Below are 13,601 nucleotides of genomic sequence, written 5' to 3'. Positions count from 1 at the left end.
GCAGCATGGGCCTAGGAGTCAGAGGACCCGTGTTCTAATCCCAACTCCTCCACCTGCCTGTTGTGTGACCTCGGGCAAGTTGCTTCAATTCTTTATACTGTTTCTTCTGCTGTAAAAACGGGGGTAAGATACTCGTTCCTCCTCTCCTGAAAGCTGAGTTCCACGTGGGACAGGAACTGTGTCCCCCACCCCGATCTGCTTATCTTCTATCTACCCCCATGCTTAGTACAGTACAGTATAAATCACTACAATGATCATCATCAGCTCCTCGAGGACAGGGATCGTGTCGAACTGTACCGTACTCTCCCAAGAGCTTAGTTCAAGCTCTCTGCACACAGGAGATGCTTGGTACATACCGTTTATTGATTGACAGATGAATCGATTGATGGATGACTGGTGAATTACTGGGGCTTAGCTTAGCAACATCTCTCAGGAGAGCTACCCAGCAGCGGTGGGTCGGGAGGTCAGGGGAGAGAAATGAGGCTGCGGTGGACATCTAGCGCAGATGTTTTAACAGAGTTTTAATGGTAGGAACCCGGAGGCTCTGGGCCCAGGGGTCTGGGCGGGGTGGGATGGGGTGGTTAGGTGTTCACGGTCCGGGCTGGCTTGGCGTCCTCGATTTCGGCCGACAGCCAGCGGTAGGTGCGGTGTCGCCGCAGAACTTCGATGGCCTTCAGCTCCAGGGGCGTCGCCTGGATCCCCAGGTCTTCCAGCCCTGGTAGGTCAGGCAGCTTCCGGTCCGAGATGTGGATCTGGACGGACACACGGACAGCGCCCGGCAGGGTTGGACCAGCCCTGATTTGGGCTCTGGGGGCGGGGAGCATTGGAAGGCGCCTGTCGGACTGCCCCAAGAAGTTAGGGTGCGAGGGATGGAGCGAGGCAGGAAGGGAGAAGAACCACAGAACAACAAGGGGCACTGCATCCCAGCTCTGACTGCTGTGGCACCTTGGGCAAGTTGTTCAACCTCTCTGGGCTTCTGTCAAACGGAGATCTCCGCTCTCCCACCTTCTGTCCCAAATAGGACAGGGACTGAGTCCAGATTATTCTGGGTCCACTCCCGTGTGTGGAACTGTGTTTAGCACAGAGTAAGCGCTGTATAAATGCCATCATCACTGTGGTTATCATCTCCCGTTCCTTCAGCGCTTCCCGCCCCGGGGTAGGAAGAGACTTCTGCCTCCTGAATTTTCCTCGTGCCTGGGTGGACGGTCAAGGTCAGAAGGCGAGGCTGGGACAGGGCCAGGGGTGCCACCACCCAGAAGTGCCCGTGTCCCCAATCTACAGGACGGGGATCGACGGCCAGTTGGCCAATCGGCTGGCGGGGCAGCCCCTTACCCGCTCCACTTTGTCTCTCGTGGTCCACGGTTCGAACGGACTCATCTCAAACAGCCTGGCCACCCAGCTGGGATCAGGAAGGAGGAGAACCACGAGCTTGTCTGGTCAAACCCGCAGCTGTGTTTCCGCCCCATCGGTTGGGGCCCTGCTCCTCTCGAGCTGAAGCAGATTACCGCCCACCCCCAGCCGCGGGGTGGCCCGGGGGGACGCCCCCGTCCCCCCGGAACGGTTGCAGGCTCTACTTGGTTGTCCCCGAGGGCAGCAAGTGGCCGGCGGGCAGGGGACTCACCGGTAGGCGAAGCGGGGCATGGGGTAGGGCAGGAAGACGCGGTGTGCCACGGCAAAGACATACTGCACTAGGTCGAACAGCTGGTACCGGTTGGGTCTGCAGAACCCAGATGTCAGGCTGGGGGGCTTCCCATGCGCGCCCTCTCCCCCACCCACCCCCCCATCATCACCGCCCACCTTGTGGAGACCTTGGGCTGACCGCTGGGGCCTGTTTTCTGAGGGTCACTCCAAGTGACCTTTCCTCCAGCTCCCCTGTCTCACCCGCTAGGCTTTGAATTCCTCGTGCCTTGCTGCTGGTGCTGGCTTCTTCCCAGCGCTCAGTCAACACCCCTGAGCTGACTAGCTGACTGACTGGCCGCCCGATCGGCGGACGGAGCAGCAGGGTGTGGGTGTTCGGAAGCAAACACGAGTCACCTACCCTGCAATGACAAAGGTCTTCCCTTGGGTGCTGGGATCCTTGATGGCGTTGACGATGGCCTTGGACACGTCCACAACCTGAGGGAACCGGTTGGGGGTTGGTTCCCGGTCCCCATGCGTGTCCCCGCCACCACCCCTCCCCCCCGAGCCCGGATACCTACATACACCGGTTGCTTCACTGTTCTCTTGCCCAGGGACACGAGTGGGATCCCTCCAAACCAGCGGTTGTCTGCCAGGGGAAACCCAAGTGTCCCCGCTAGATTGTCCGCTGCACTGCCCGGCTGGACAGGCCCGCGGGAGGGGGCTGCCCCAACCCCCGGTCCCAGGCTAGCCCGTCGGGGGGGCACATACTTGCAAAGTAATTGAGGAAACGGTCTTCTCTGCCAAAGATATCACTGGGCTTCAAGATCACGGCTCCTGGGAATGCCTCCCGCACGACCTTCTCTCCCACGGCCTGGCCAAAACCCAGGGTCAGTGCTAGCCGGTGGCAGGTGGGCACGGCCAATCATGGGACGTCAAGGGACCTCCCCCCACCCCCTATATTCTGCGGCCATCGGGGGTTCCTACCTTATTCCTCAGGTATCTAGATGAACTTTTCATGTCGGCGTTAAGATGGGACACGTGTATGAACTTCTCCACGCCCGCCTCCTTAGCCAGCTGCGCGATAGACTGGGGTATTTTCACAAAGACGTCATCGAAGTCAAAGTTCCTGGACGGGGCGGTGACGGGGTGGGAGGGCAAGGAAATAGAGTGGTGGGACCATCCATCACTAAAGGCTCCGGGTCAGACAGTGGGGAGTCGACAGACGTGCCCCGCTCGCTCCCTCTGACCGTGCCCGAGGTGCCAGCTCCGCCCAGGTTCCTAGGGAGGACAAGACTAGACGTCTCTCGCGGAACCCTGATTTAATTTTAGAAGCCAGTCCCGGGCCAGCAGCAGGATGATCACTTTCTACTCTCAAGCCTGTCTCTCTCACTGCCACCTTGGCGGGAGAGGAAGACCCCCCCCGAGGACCAGGGGTGTGGGGCGGGGGGGGGGTCTCGCCGGCCTCCCGGACTCACTTGGTCTCCCAGTCCCGCCCAATGAGGTTGATGACGACGTTGCTGTGTGCCAGGGCTCTCCGGATGGATTCTTTATCCCGCGCGTTCCACTCCTGTGGCCGCAGCAAACAACCCTGAGCCGCAAACGTCGGGCACCCCCGCGCCCGCACCCCGAGACCACCCCGGAGGAGGCCCGGTGGGTCTCTTCCTCGCCCCGGGGATGCCTACCATAAAGAGGAGCTGGCCCAAGTCCCCCATGGGCCGCAGGTGCATGATGTCGTACGGCTCGCACCGGTACGGGATGATGACCTGGGAGCCCATGCGGCCTGGTGGGGACAAAGCACTCGAGAATAGCCGGACACCCCACGCCTACCCGCCCTTGCAAGGGCTGCCCGAGACTACAGGTCCGTCTCCCCCCAGCCCACCTGGCCCCCTCAGGAGTCTGGCTGGAGGGAGCGGGTCCGGGATGACCCGTCTCCACGCCCTCACGGACCGACGTTCCCCTCGGTTTGGGCAGCGGGGCCGGGAGTCCCCATCGGAGCAGCAGATCCTGTTTTTCCCCCGCCAGATTTCCTCGGGCTTGGCGGCCACGGGATCCCAGGCCTCGGAGATGGCCGCGGCCCCGTTGCCCGGGGCCACTCCTTTCTGGGAGGGGTCCGGCTGGCTGCAGCCGCCCCCCCGCCGAACCTTACCCAGGTGGTTGACCACGTAACGGCCCAGGAATCCAGTGGCGCCAAACACGGTGGCCACCACGCCGCTGACCGAGGAGCGCCCGCCTTGGCCGTGGGGCATGACGGCATGGTGGAGCGGGCGCAGGGGCAGCACGGCACGTCCAGTCGCGGCAAGGGCGACGGTGCCCGGTCCTGTGGCACAGACAGGCAGGAGCGGGAGTGGTGTTAAACCCAGAACAGATTGCGGGGACACAGAGACCGCTCCAGCAGCCCCATGCCCCGTTCTTCGCCTAATGCAGCTCCATTTCCGAGTGTGTGCCAGAGGTCCTCATTGTGTCTTTCTCATCTTGTCCCCCGGCCTTCCTCCCCCTCCTTCATTCATTCAATAATATTTATTGAGCGCTATGTGCAGAGCAAAAAAAAAAAAAATGTTGGTATTTGCTAAGCGCGTACTATGTGCCGAGCACTGTTCTAAGCACTGGGGTAGATCCAGGGGAATCAGGTTGTCCCACGGGAGGCTCCCAGTTAATCCCCATTTTACAGATGAGGGAACTGAGGCACAGAGAAGTGAAGTGACTTGCCCACAGTCACACAGGTGACAAGTGGCAGAGCCGGGATTCGAACTCATGACCTCTGACTCCCAAGCCCGTGCTCTTTCCACTGAGCCAAGCTGCTTCTAATAATAATAATAATGTTGGTATTTGTTAAGCGCTTACTATGTGCCGAGCACTGTTCTAAGCGCTGGGGCAGACACAGGGGAATCAGGTTATCCCACGTGGGGCTCACAGTCTTCATCCCCATTTTACAGATGAGGTAACTGAGGCTCAGAGAAGTGAAGTGACTTGCCCACAGTCACACAGCTGACAAGTGGCAGAGCCGGGATTCGAACCCATGACCTCTGGCTCCCAAGCCCGTGCTCTTTCCACTGAGCCACGCTGCTTCTCTGAACTAAGCGCTTGGAATGGACAATTCCAACTGTATATATCTTCATCACCCTATTTATTTTGTTTAATGAGATGTACATCACCCTGATTCTATTTATTTGCCATTGTTTTACTAAGATGTTCTTCCCCTTGACTCTATTTATTGCCATTGTTCTTGTCTGTCTTCCCTGATTAGACCGTAAGCCCGTCAAAGGGCAGGGACTGTCTCTGTTGCCGATTTGTCCATTCCAAGCGCTTAGTACAGTGCTCTGCACCTAGTAAGCGTTCAATAAATACTATTGAATGAACAATTCGGCAACAGATAGAAACGATCCCTCCCATCCGTCGGCCCCCTCCCCTTCCTTCGCATCCCTCACTCCCCTCCTCGTTCATTTATTCACTCAATCGTATTTATTGAGGGCTTACTGGGTGCAGAGCACTGTACTAAATGCTTGGGAGAGGACAATATAACTATAATCAGACACATTCCCTGTGCGCAACAAGATTAGAGTTTGGAGGGGGAGTCTTTCTTCCTCCCCATCCCTCACCCCCGCTCCCCTTCATCCGTCGGCCCCCTCCTCTTCTTCAGTGGGAAGAGCACGGGCTTGAGAGTCAGAGGTCGTGGGTTCGAATCCCGGCCCCGCCACTTGTCAACTGGGTGACTTTGGGCAAGTCACTTCACTGGGCCTCAGTTCCCTCATCTGTAAAATGGGGATGAAGACTGTGAGCCCCACGGGGGAACCACCTGATGACCCTGTATCTACCCCAGCGCTTAGAACAGTCCTTTGCACATAGCAAGTGCTTAACAGATACCATATTATTATTCATCTCTGTGCCTCAGTTCCCTCATCTGTAAAATGGGGATGAAGACTGTGAGCCCCACCTGGGGCAACCTCATTAATAATAATAATGTTGGCATTTGTTAAGCGCTTACTATGTGCCGAGCACTGTTCTAAGCGCTGGGGTAGACATCGGGGAATCAGGTTGTCCCACGTGGGGCTCACAGTCTTCATCCCCATTTTACAGATGAGGGAACTGAGGCACAGAGAAGTGAAGTGACTCGCCCACAGTCACACAGCCAAGTGGCAGAGCTGGGATTCGAACTCATGAGCCCTGACTCCAAAGCCCGGGCTCTTTCCACTGAGCCACACTGCTTCTCATTACCCTGTACCTACCCCTGCACTTAGAACAGTGCTAGGCACATAATAATAATGGCATTATATTAAGCGCTTACTATGTGTAAAGCACTGTTCTAAGCGCTGGGGGGGAGGGGAGATACAAGGTGATGAGGTTGTCCCCCGTGGGGCTCCCAGTCTTCATCCCCATTTTCCAGATGAGGTCACTGAGGCTCAGTGAAGTGAATGGCCCAAGGTCAAGAGAATAATAATAATAATGATAATAATAATGTTGGTATTTGTGAAGCGCTTAGTATGTGCAGAGCACTGTTCTAAGCGCTGGGGGAGACACAGGGGAATCGGGTGGTCCCACGTGAGGCTCCCAGTCTTCATCCCCATTTGACAGATGAGGTCGCTGAGGCCCAGAGAAGTGAAGTGACTTTGCCCAGCGAGGCTCAGTGGAAAGAGCCCGGGCTTGGGAGTCAGAGGTCATGGGTTCGAATCCCGGCTCTGCCCCCTGTCAGCTGTGTGGGACTGTGGGCAGGTCACTTCACTTCTCTGGGCCTCAGTGACCTCATCTGCAAAATGGGGATGAACTGCGAGCCTCACGTGGGACATTCATTCAATAGTATTTATTGTGCGCTTACTACGTGCAGAGCACTGGACTAGGCGCTCGGAATGAACAAGTCGTGATGACCCTGGATCTCCCCCAGCGCTTAGCACAGCGCTCTGCACAGAGTAAGCGCTTAACAAATACCAACATGATTATTCTTCTCTGGGCCTCAGTTCCCTCATCTGTCAAATGGGGATTCAGACTGGGAGCCTCCCGTGGGACCACCTGATGACCCCGTCTCTCCCCCAGCGCTTAGCACAGTGCTCTGCACCTAGTAAGCGCTTAACCAATCCCAACATGATTATTCTTGTATTATGAGAAGCAGCGTGGCTCAGTGGAAAGAGCCCGGGCTTTGGAGTCAGGGCTCATGGGTTCGAATCCCAGCTCTGCCACTTGTCGGCTGTGTGACTGTGGGCAAGTCACTTCACTTCTCTGGGCCTCAGTTCCCTCATCTGTAAAATGGGGATGAAGACTGTGAGCCCCACGTGGGACCACCTGATTCCCCTATGTCTACCCCAGCGCTTAGAACAGTGCTCGGCACATAGTAAGCGCTTAACAAATACCAACATTATTATTCTTCTCTGGGCCTCAGTTCCCTCATCTGTCAAATGGGGATTCAGACTGGGAGCCTCCCGTGGGACCACCTGATGACCCCGTCTCTCCCCCAGCGCTCAGCACAGTGCTCTGCACCTAGTAAGCGCTTAACCAATCCCAACATGATTCTTCTTCTCCGGGCCTCAGTGACCTCATCTGTCAAATGGGGATGAAGCCCGGGAGCCTCCCGTGGGACCACCCGATGACCCTGGATCTTCCCCAGCGCTTAGCACAGCGCTCTGCACAGAGGAAGCGCTTAACAAATACCAACATTATTATTATTCTCTGGGCCTCAGTGACCTCATCTGCAAAATGGGGAGGAAGCCCGGGAGCCTCCCGTGGGACCACCCGATGACCCCGTCTCTCCCCCAGCGCTCAGCACAGTGCTCTGCACCTAGTAAGCGCTTAACCAATCCCAACATGATTATTCTTCTCCGGGCCTCAGTGACCTCATCTGTCAAACAAGATGATGAGGATCAAACAAGATGATGGTCAAGCGCTTAGTACAGTGCTCTGCACATAGTAAGCGCTCAATAAATACTATTGAATGAAAGGATGATGATTTTTCTCCCTCCTTCTCATCTCCCCCCCCCCCCCGCCCTCCACCAAGAGGGGGTCGCCCCGGGCTGCAGGGGGGAGGGGCAGCCGGGCCGAGTCGCGATCGCCAGTCGCGCCGTGACACCTACGTGACATTGCCAAGGCCCCGGCGGCCCGGGAGCGCACGGCCGCCGCCATCTTTTTCCCACAGCCCCCCGCGCGGACCTCCCGCCCGACGGCAGCTGCGCGGGGACAAACTTCCTCCGGGGGCGGGGGGGGGATGTGAACGAGAGGGAGGCACTGCGCCTGCGCAGGAGAGGCGAGGGGGTGGGAGGGGGTGAACGAGGGAAAGGCACTGCGCCTGCGCAGGAGGGGAGGGAGGGGGTGAACGAGGGGGAGGCACTGTGCCTGCGCAGGAGGGGCGAGGGGTGGTGGGAGAGGGTGAAGGAGGGAGAGGCACTGCGCCTGCGCAGGAGGGGCGACGGGGTGGGAGGGGGTGAACGAGGGAGAGGCACTGCGCCTGCGCAGAAGAGGCGGGGGGGTGGGGGAGGTGAACGAGGGAGAGGCACTGCGCCTGCGCAGAAGAGGCTAGGGGGTGGGGGGGTGAACGAGGGAGAGGCACTGCGCCTGCGCAAGGGGGGGGGGAGTGAACGAGGGAGAATCACTGCGCCTGCGCAGGAGGGCCTGCCCCGCCCTCAGGCCCAGAGCTGGGATAGAGGGAGAGGGGCTAGGAAGCAGGGAGAAGCTGGAAGTTGAAGTTTCCTCTTAATAATAATGGCATTTGTTAAGCGCTTACTATGTGCAAAGCACTGTTCTAAGCGCTGGGGAGGATACAGAGTAATCAGGTTGTCCCACGCGGGGGTCACAGTCTTAATGCCCATTTTACAGAGGTGGTCACTGAGGCCCAGAGAATAATAATGTTGGTATTTGTTAGGCGCTTACTATGTGCAAAGCACTGTTCTAAGCGCTGGGGAGGGTACAGAGTAATCAGGTTGTTCCACGCGGGGCTCACAGTGTTAATGCCCATTTTGCAGAGGTGGTCACTGAGGCCCAGAGAATAATAATAATGTTGGTATTGGTTAAGCGCTTACTATGTGCAAAGCACTGTTCTAATCAGTTGTCCTACTCGGGGCTCACGGTCTTAATGCCCATTTTTACAGAGGAGGTCACTGAGGCCCAGAGAATAATAATTATCATGTTGGTATTGGTTAGGCACTTACTATGTGCAAAGCACTGTTCTAAGCGCTGGGGAGGATAGAAAGTAATCAGGTTGTCCCACCCGGGGCTCCCATGCCCATTTTACAGAGGAGGTAACTGAGGCCCAGAGAAGTGAAGTGGCTTGCCCAAAGTCACACAGCTGACAAGTGGCGGAGCCAGAATTTGAACCCGTGATCTCTGACTCCCCAGCCCGGGCTCTTTCCACTGAACCTCGCTGATTCATTCAGTCGGATTATTTAAACATTTAGGGTGGGCAAAACACTGTACTAGGCGTCTGGGAAAGTACAGTGTAGCAATAAACAGACACCTTCCCTGTCCACGGTGAGGTCACTGTCTCTAGAAGTCACTTCACTTCTCTGGGCCTCAGTTTCCTCATCTGTAAAATGGGGATGAAGACTGTGAGCCCCACGTGGGATGACTTGATGATCTTGTATCCCTCCCAGCGCTTAGAACAGCACTTTGCACATGGTAAGTGCTTAACAAAAGCCATCATTATTATTATTTAGGAGCTATGCGGGATAGTGGCAGGCACCAAACCCGCCTCATATTTGACTCGTATTTGCTCCTCTAAGCGCTTAATACCAACATTATTATTATTATTATTATTTTCTCCATCCCTCCGTTCCTCCTCCCCTCTCCTTCCTCTCATCTCCCCCCTTTCCCCTCCTCCCTGTCCCCACCCACCAAGATTTGAGATAATAGTCTGAGACAGTCCTTCTGTGCTGCCACCTGAAAGTTCATGCCCTGATGAAGAGGAGTTCCTGATGGCGACCTGAGAACATCTCCGTTCTGTTCTAAGTACCAAAGAGATTGTGTGTGTATGTAATAATAATGATAATGTTGGTATTTGTTAAGCGCTTACTATGTGCAGAACAACTGTTCTAAGCGCCGGGGTAGATACAGGGTCATCAGGTTGTCCCACATAAGGCTCACAGGCTTCATCCCCATTTTCAGATGAGGTAACTGAGGGACAGAGAAGTGAAGTGACTTGCCCACAGTCACACAGCTGACAAGTGGCAGAGCTGGGATTCGAACCCATGACCTCTGACTCCCAAGCCTGTGCTCTTTCCACTGGTTATAAGCATGATGGCTTGTACAAGGAAACTTGCCTTGATGTGTTCACTATGGAACTAGCGAAATGTGTGGTTTTAAAAAAAGTGTAAGGAAATGGCTTCTGTTTTTGGATAATTTTGGATAAATTGGACTATTGGAATTTGGTGAAGAAATGTTGTTTGGGGTAAAGACGGTGCTAAGATTGGAAGGGAAAACTTGGAATGATAATTGAATCTGGAGTTTTGCTCTTCTGAAACGGCTATTAAGCATCAACTAAAATAGGACTAGGCAGAGAAACTTAGTCACGAATCTTAAGGAGTCTAAATAAATGGGCAGCTGCGCACATGGGAGAGATTTAATTGCTGAAACGTTACAAATAAAGTGTCTAAAAATGGGGTTTACCTGTTCATCTTCGCTTGTGTTATTAATCCTTTAGTTCAAATGATCTTTAATATAAAATTTCCATTATGTTTAAGGGTTAAAGCCATGCAAGGCTTTCATGGTGTCTCTACTGTAGCCTGGCTAATGGGGCTGGAAGCAGATGAGTGTTTGTCACACGGGCGTCGTATATGTAAAATAAAAACCTTGGAAATTTACCTGGTCTTTACAATTGTGTTTCCTTTTAAGGTACTGGGGAAGGTTTAGGCTCAGATCCCAAGAGTTCAGAAAGCAACGGAAGGATAATAATTGTTAAAACAATAAATGATTGTTAAATTTTGAAGAAGAATTTTTAAGGATTAAGAATAATCGTATGGTGTAGTGGAGAGAGCACGGGACTGGGAGTCAGAAGATAATAATAATGTTGGTATTTGTTAAGCGCTTATTATGTGCCGAGCACTGTTCTAAGCGTTGGGGGAGATCCAGGGTCATCAGGTTGTCCCACGTGAGGCTCACAGTTAATCCCCATTTTACAGATGAGGGAATTGAGGCCCAGAGAAGTGAAGTGACTTGCCCACAGTCACACAGTTGACAAGTAACTCAATCTCCAAGGGCTCCTTCCCCTCTGCCTTCAAACATGCCCACGTCTCCCCCATCCTAAAAAACACGCTCTTGACCCCACTTCCCCCTCCAGTTAACGCCCTATCTCCCTTCTACCCTTCCTTTCCAAAATCCTAGAACGAGTCGTCTACAATCGATGCTTAGAATTCCTTAACTCCCATTCTCTCCTAGACCCCCTCCAATCTGGCTTCCGTCCCCTCCACTCTACCGAGACTGCTCTCTCTAAGGTCACCCGTGACCTCCTTCTTGCCAAATCCAATGGCTCCTACTCCATTCTGATCCTCCTTGACCTCTCTGCTGCCTTTGACACCGTCGACCATCCCCTCCTCCTCCATACCTTATCTCACCTTGGCTTCAAGGACTCTGTCCTCTCCCGGTTCTCCTCTTACCTCTCTGGCCAGTCATTCTCGGTCTCCTTCGCTGGAGCCTCCTCCCCCTCCCATCCTTTAACTCTCAAGGGTCAGTTCTCGGCCCTCTTCTGTTCTCCATTTACACTCACTCCCTCGGTGAACTCATCTGCTCTCACGGCTTTGACTACCATCTCTACGCAGATGACACGCAGATCTCCATCTCCGCCCCTGTCCTCTCCCCCTCCCTTCGGGCTCGCATCTCCTCCCGCCTCCGGGACGTCTCCACCTGGATGTCGGCCCGCCACCTAAAACTCAACATGAGCGAGACCGAGCTCCTCATCTTCCCTCCCAAACCCGGTCCTCTCCCAGACTTCCCTATCACCGTGGATGGCACGACCGTCCTTCCCGTCTCTCGGGTCCGCGATCTCGGTGTCATCCTTGACTCGTCTCTCTCGTTCACCCCACGCATCCTATCCGTTACCGAGACCTGCCGGTTTCACCTCTACGATTTCGCCAAGATCCGCCCTTTCCTCTCCACCCAAACGGCTACCTTACTGTTACGGGCTCTCGTTATATCCCGGCTAGACTACTGTGTCAGCCTTCTCTCTGACCTCCCTTCCTCCTCTCTCGCCCCGCTCCGGTCTATTCTTCACTCCGCTGCCCGGCTCATCTTCCTGCAGAAACGATCTGGGCATGTCACTCCCCTTCTTAAACAACTCCAGTGGTTGCCTATCGACCTCCGCTCCAAACAAAAACTCCTCACTCTAGGCTTCGAGGCTCTCCATCACCTTGCCCCTTCCTACCTCTCCTCCCTTCTCTCTTTCTACCGCCCACCCCGCACGGTCCGCTCCTCCGCCGCCCACCTCCTCGCCGTCCCTCGGTCTCGCCCATCCCGCCGTCGACCCCCGGGTCTCGTCCTCCCGCGGTCCCGGAACGCCCTCCCTCCTCACCTCCGCCAAACTGATTCTCTTTCCCTCTTCAAAACCCTACTTAAAACTCACCTCCTCCAAGAGGCGTTCCCAGACTGAGCTCCTCTTCTCCCTCTACTCCCTCTGCCATCCCCCCTTTACCTCTCCGCAGCTAAAGCCTCATTTTCCCCTTTTCCCTCTGCTCCTCCACCTCTCCCTTCCCATCCCCACAGCACCGTACTCGTCCGCTCGACTGTATATATTTTCGTTACCCTATTTATTTTGTTAATGAATTGTACATCGCCTCGATTCTATTTAGTTGCCATTGTTTTACGAGATGTTCTTCCCCTTGACTGTTTATTGCCATTGTTCTCGTCTGTCCGTCTCCCCCGATTAGACCGTAAGCCCGTCAAACGGCAGGGACTGTCTCTATCTGTTGCCGACTTGTTCATCCCAAGCGCTTAGTACAGTGCTCTGCACATAGTAAGCGCTCAATAAATACTATTGAATGAATGAATGAAGTGGCAGAGCCGGGATTCAAACCCACGACCAGGGGTTCATCAGGGGTTCAGGGCTTCTCTCTCAGTTCTGCTACTTGTCTGCTGTGTGACTGACCTTGGGCAAGTCACTTCACTTCTCTGTGCCTCAGGTACCTCATCTGTAAAATGGGGATTGAGAATATGAGCCCCACGTGGGAGAGGGACTGTGTCCAACTCGATTTGCTCGTATCCACCCTAGCGCTTAGTTCAGTGCCTGGCACATAATAAACACTTAACAAATACCTCTGTTATTATTATAGGGGGATACAGACATTAATTTAAATCAATTAGAGATATGTACCTAAGTGCTGTGGGGCTGGGAGAGGGGATGAATAAAGGGAGCCGATTCGGGTGACGCAGAAAAGAGTGGGAGAAGAGGAAAGGAGGGCTGAGTCAGGGAAGGCCTCTTGGAGGAGGTGTGCTTTCAATAAGGCTTTGAAGAGGGGATTGTCTATCAGAGATGGAGATGGAGGAGGAGGTAGAACTATGGGAGGGTTTCTGACCACACAGCGCTTTGGGATCCTCCAGAAGTTCAGCCGTGGACCGAGGGGGTGGAGCTCTTTTGCTTTCGGCTCCCCAGAGACCACCTGGTCAAGAGCCCATTTTCCTGCTTCAGTATCTGGTCTTCGCCCTCCCTACCTCAGGATCTTGCAGAGGATTCAAGGTCATCAATAGCGTCAGCACTGGACTGGGCGCTTCCTGGCCACGGGGCAACTTGGCAGGTATCTCCTGGGTACGGGGCCGGGCCGCTGGGCTCCATCTGTCCGGGAACGTGTTTTGCATTTTTACTGTCTGTCCCCCACTGCTATGCAAAATGGGTGCTCAGGACAATACTCTGCACCGAGAGGGTGTTCAATAAATACCGCTGCTGCTGATGGCTGATTGGGTGACGGAAGGGAGGGCAGTTTGAAATGAAATCTCCCCCGCTTTTTAGTCATCGTGTAGTCTTGGCCTCCGGTTCAGAGCCCCCCATCTTCACCGAGTTCCTGACAGCATCTCAGTCGCCA

General features: G+C 54.7%; 1 protein-coding gene across 2 annotated transcripts; it reads right to left on the bottom strand.

Moving 5' to 3' along the window:
* Positions 1-340: 340 nt before the first annotated feature.
* Positions 341-13,567, bottom strand: NDUFA9 (NADH:ubiquinone oxidoreductase subunit A9). 2 transcript variants are annotated; one of them, XM_029054361.2, is made up of 12 exons: positions 13,458-13,567; positions 13,234-13,354; positions 3,767-3,937; positions 3,303-3,400; positions 3,096-3,187; positions 2,605-2,746; positions 2,389-2,491; positions 2,199-2,266; positions 2,039-2,115; positions 1,622-1,717; positions 1,333-1,399; positions 341-752 (listed from the first exon to the last, which is right to left on the bottom strand). In XM_029054361.2, the coding sequence occupies exons 3-12, from the start codon at positions 3,864-3,866 to the stop codon at positions 582-584; spliced, it is 1,014 nt and encodes a 337-aa protein (XP_028910194.1). In that variant the 5' UTR covers positions 3,867-3,937; positions 13,234-13,354; positions 13,458-13,567; the 3' UTR covers positions 341-581. The 2 variants fall into 2 exon arrangements, with proteins under 2 accessions (XP_028910194.1, XP_028910193.1); XM_029054360.2 differs by lacking the exons at positions 13,234-13,354; positions 13,458-13,567 and adding an exon at positions 7,677-7,779.
* Positions 13,568-13,601: the final 34 nt, after the last annotated feature.

This window comes from Ornithorhynchus anatinus, chromosome X4 (assembly GCF_004115215.2).
Source record: "Ornithorhynchus anatinus isolate Pmale09 chromosome X4, mOrnAna1.pri.v4, whole genome shotgun sequence".
In the NCBI taxonomy this organism is placed as follows: domain Eukaryota; kingdom Metazoa; phylum Chordata; class Mammalia; order Monotremata; family Ornithorhynchidae; genus Ornithorhynchus; species Ornithorhynchus anatinus.
Note: the sequence above shows the minus strand (reverse complement) of the source record. Positions and strands in the feature narration are given on the sequence as shown.

Coding starts and splice junctions, on each gene's coding strand:
- NDUFA9 (XM_029054360.2), bottom strand. CDS start 7,725: ATGGCGGCGGCCGTGCGCTCCCGGGCCGCCGGGGCCTTGGCAATGTCA. Junction 2,267..2,388: donor TTTCCTCAATTACTTTGCAA/GTATGTGCCCCC, acceptor TTCCCCTGGCAG/ACAACCGCTGGTTTGGAGGG. Junction 1,400..1,621: donor ATGCCCCGCTTCGCCTACCG/GTGAGTCCCCTG, acceptor TCCTGATCCCAG/CTGGGTGGCCAGGCTGTTTG.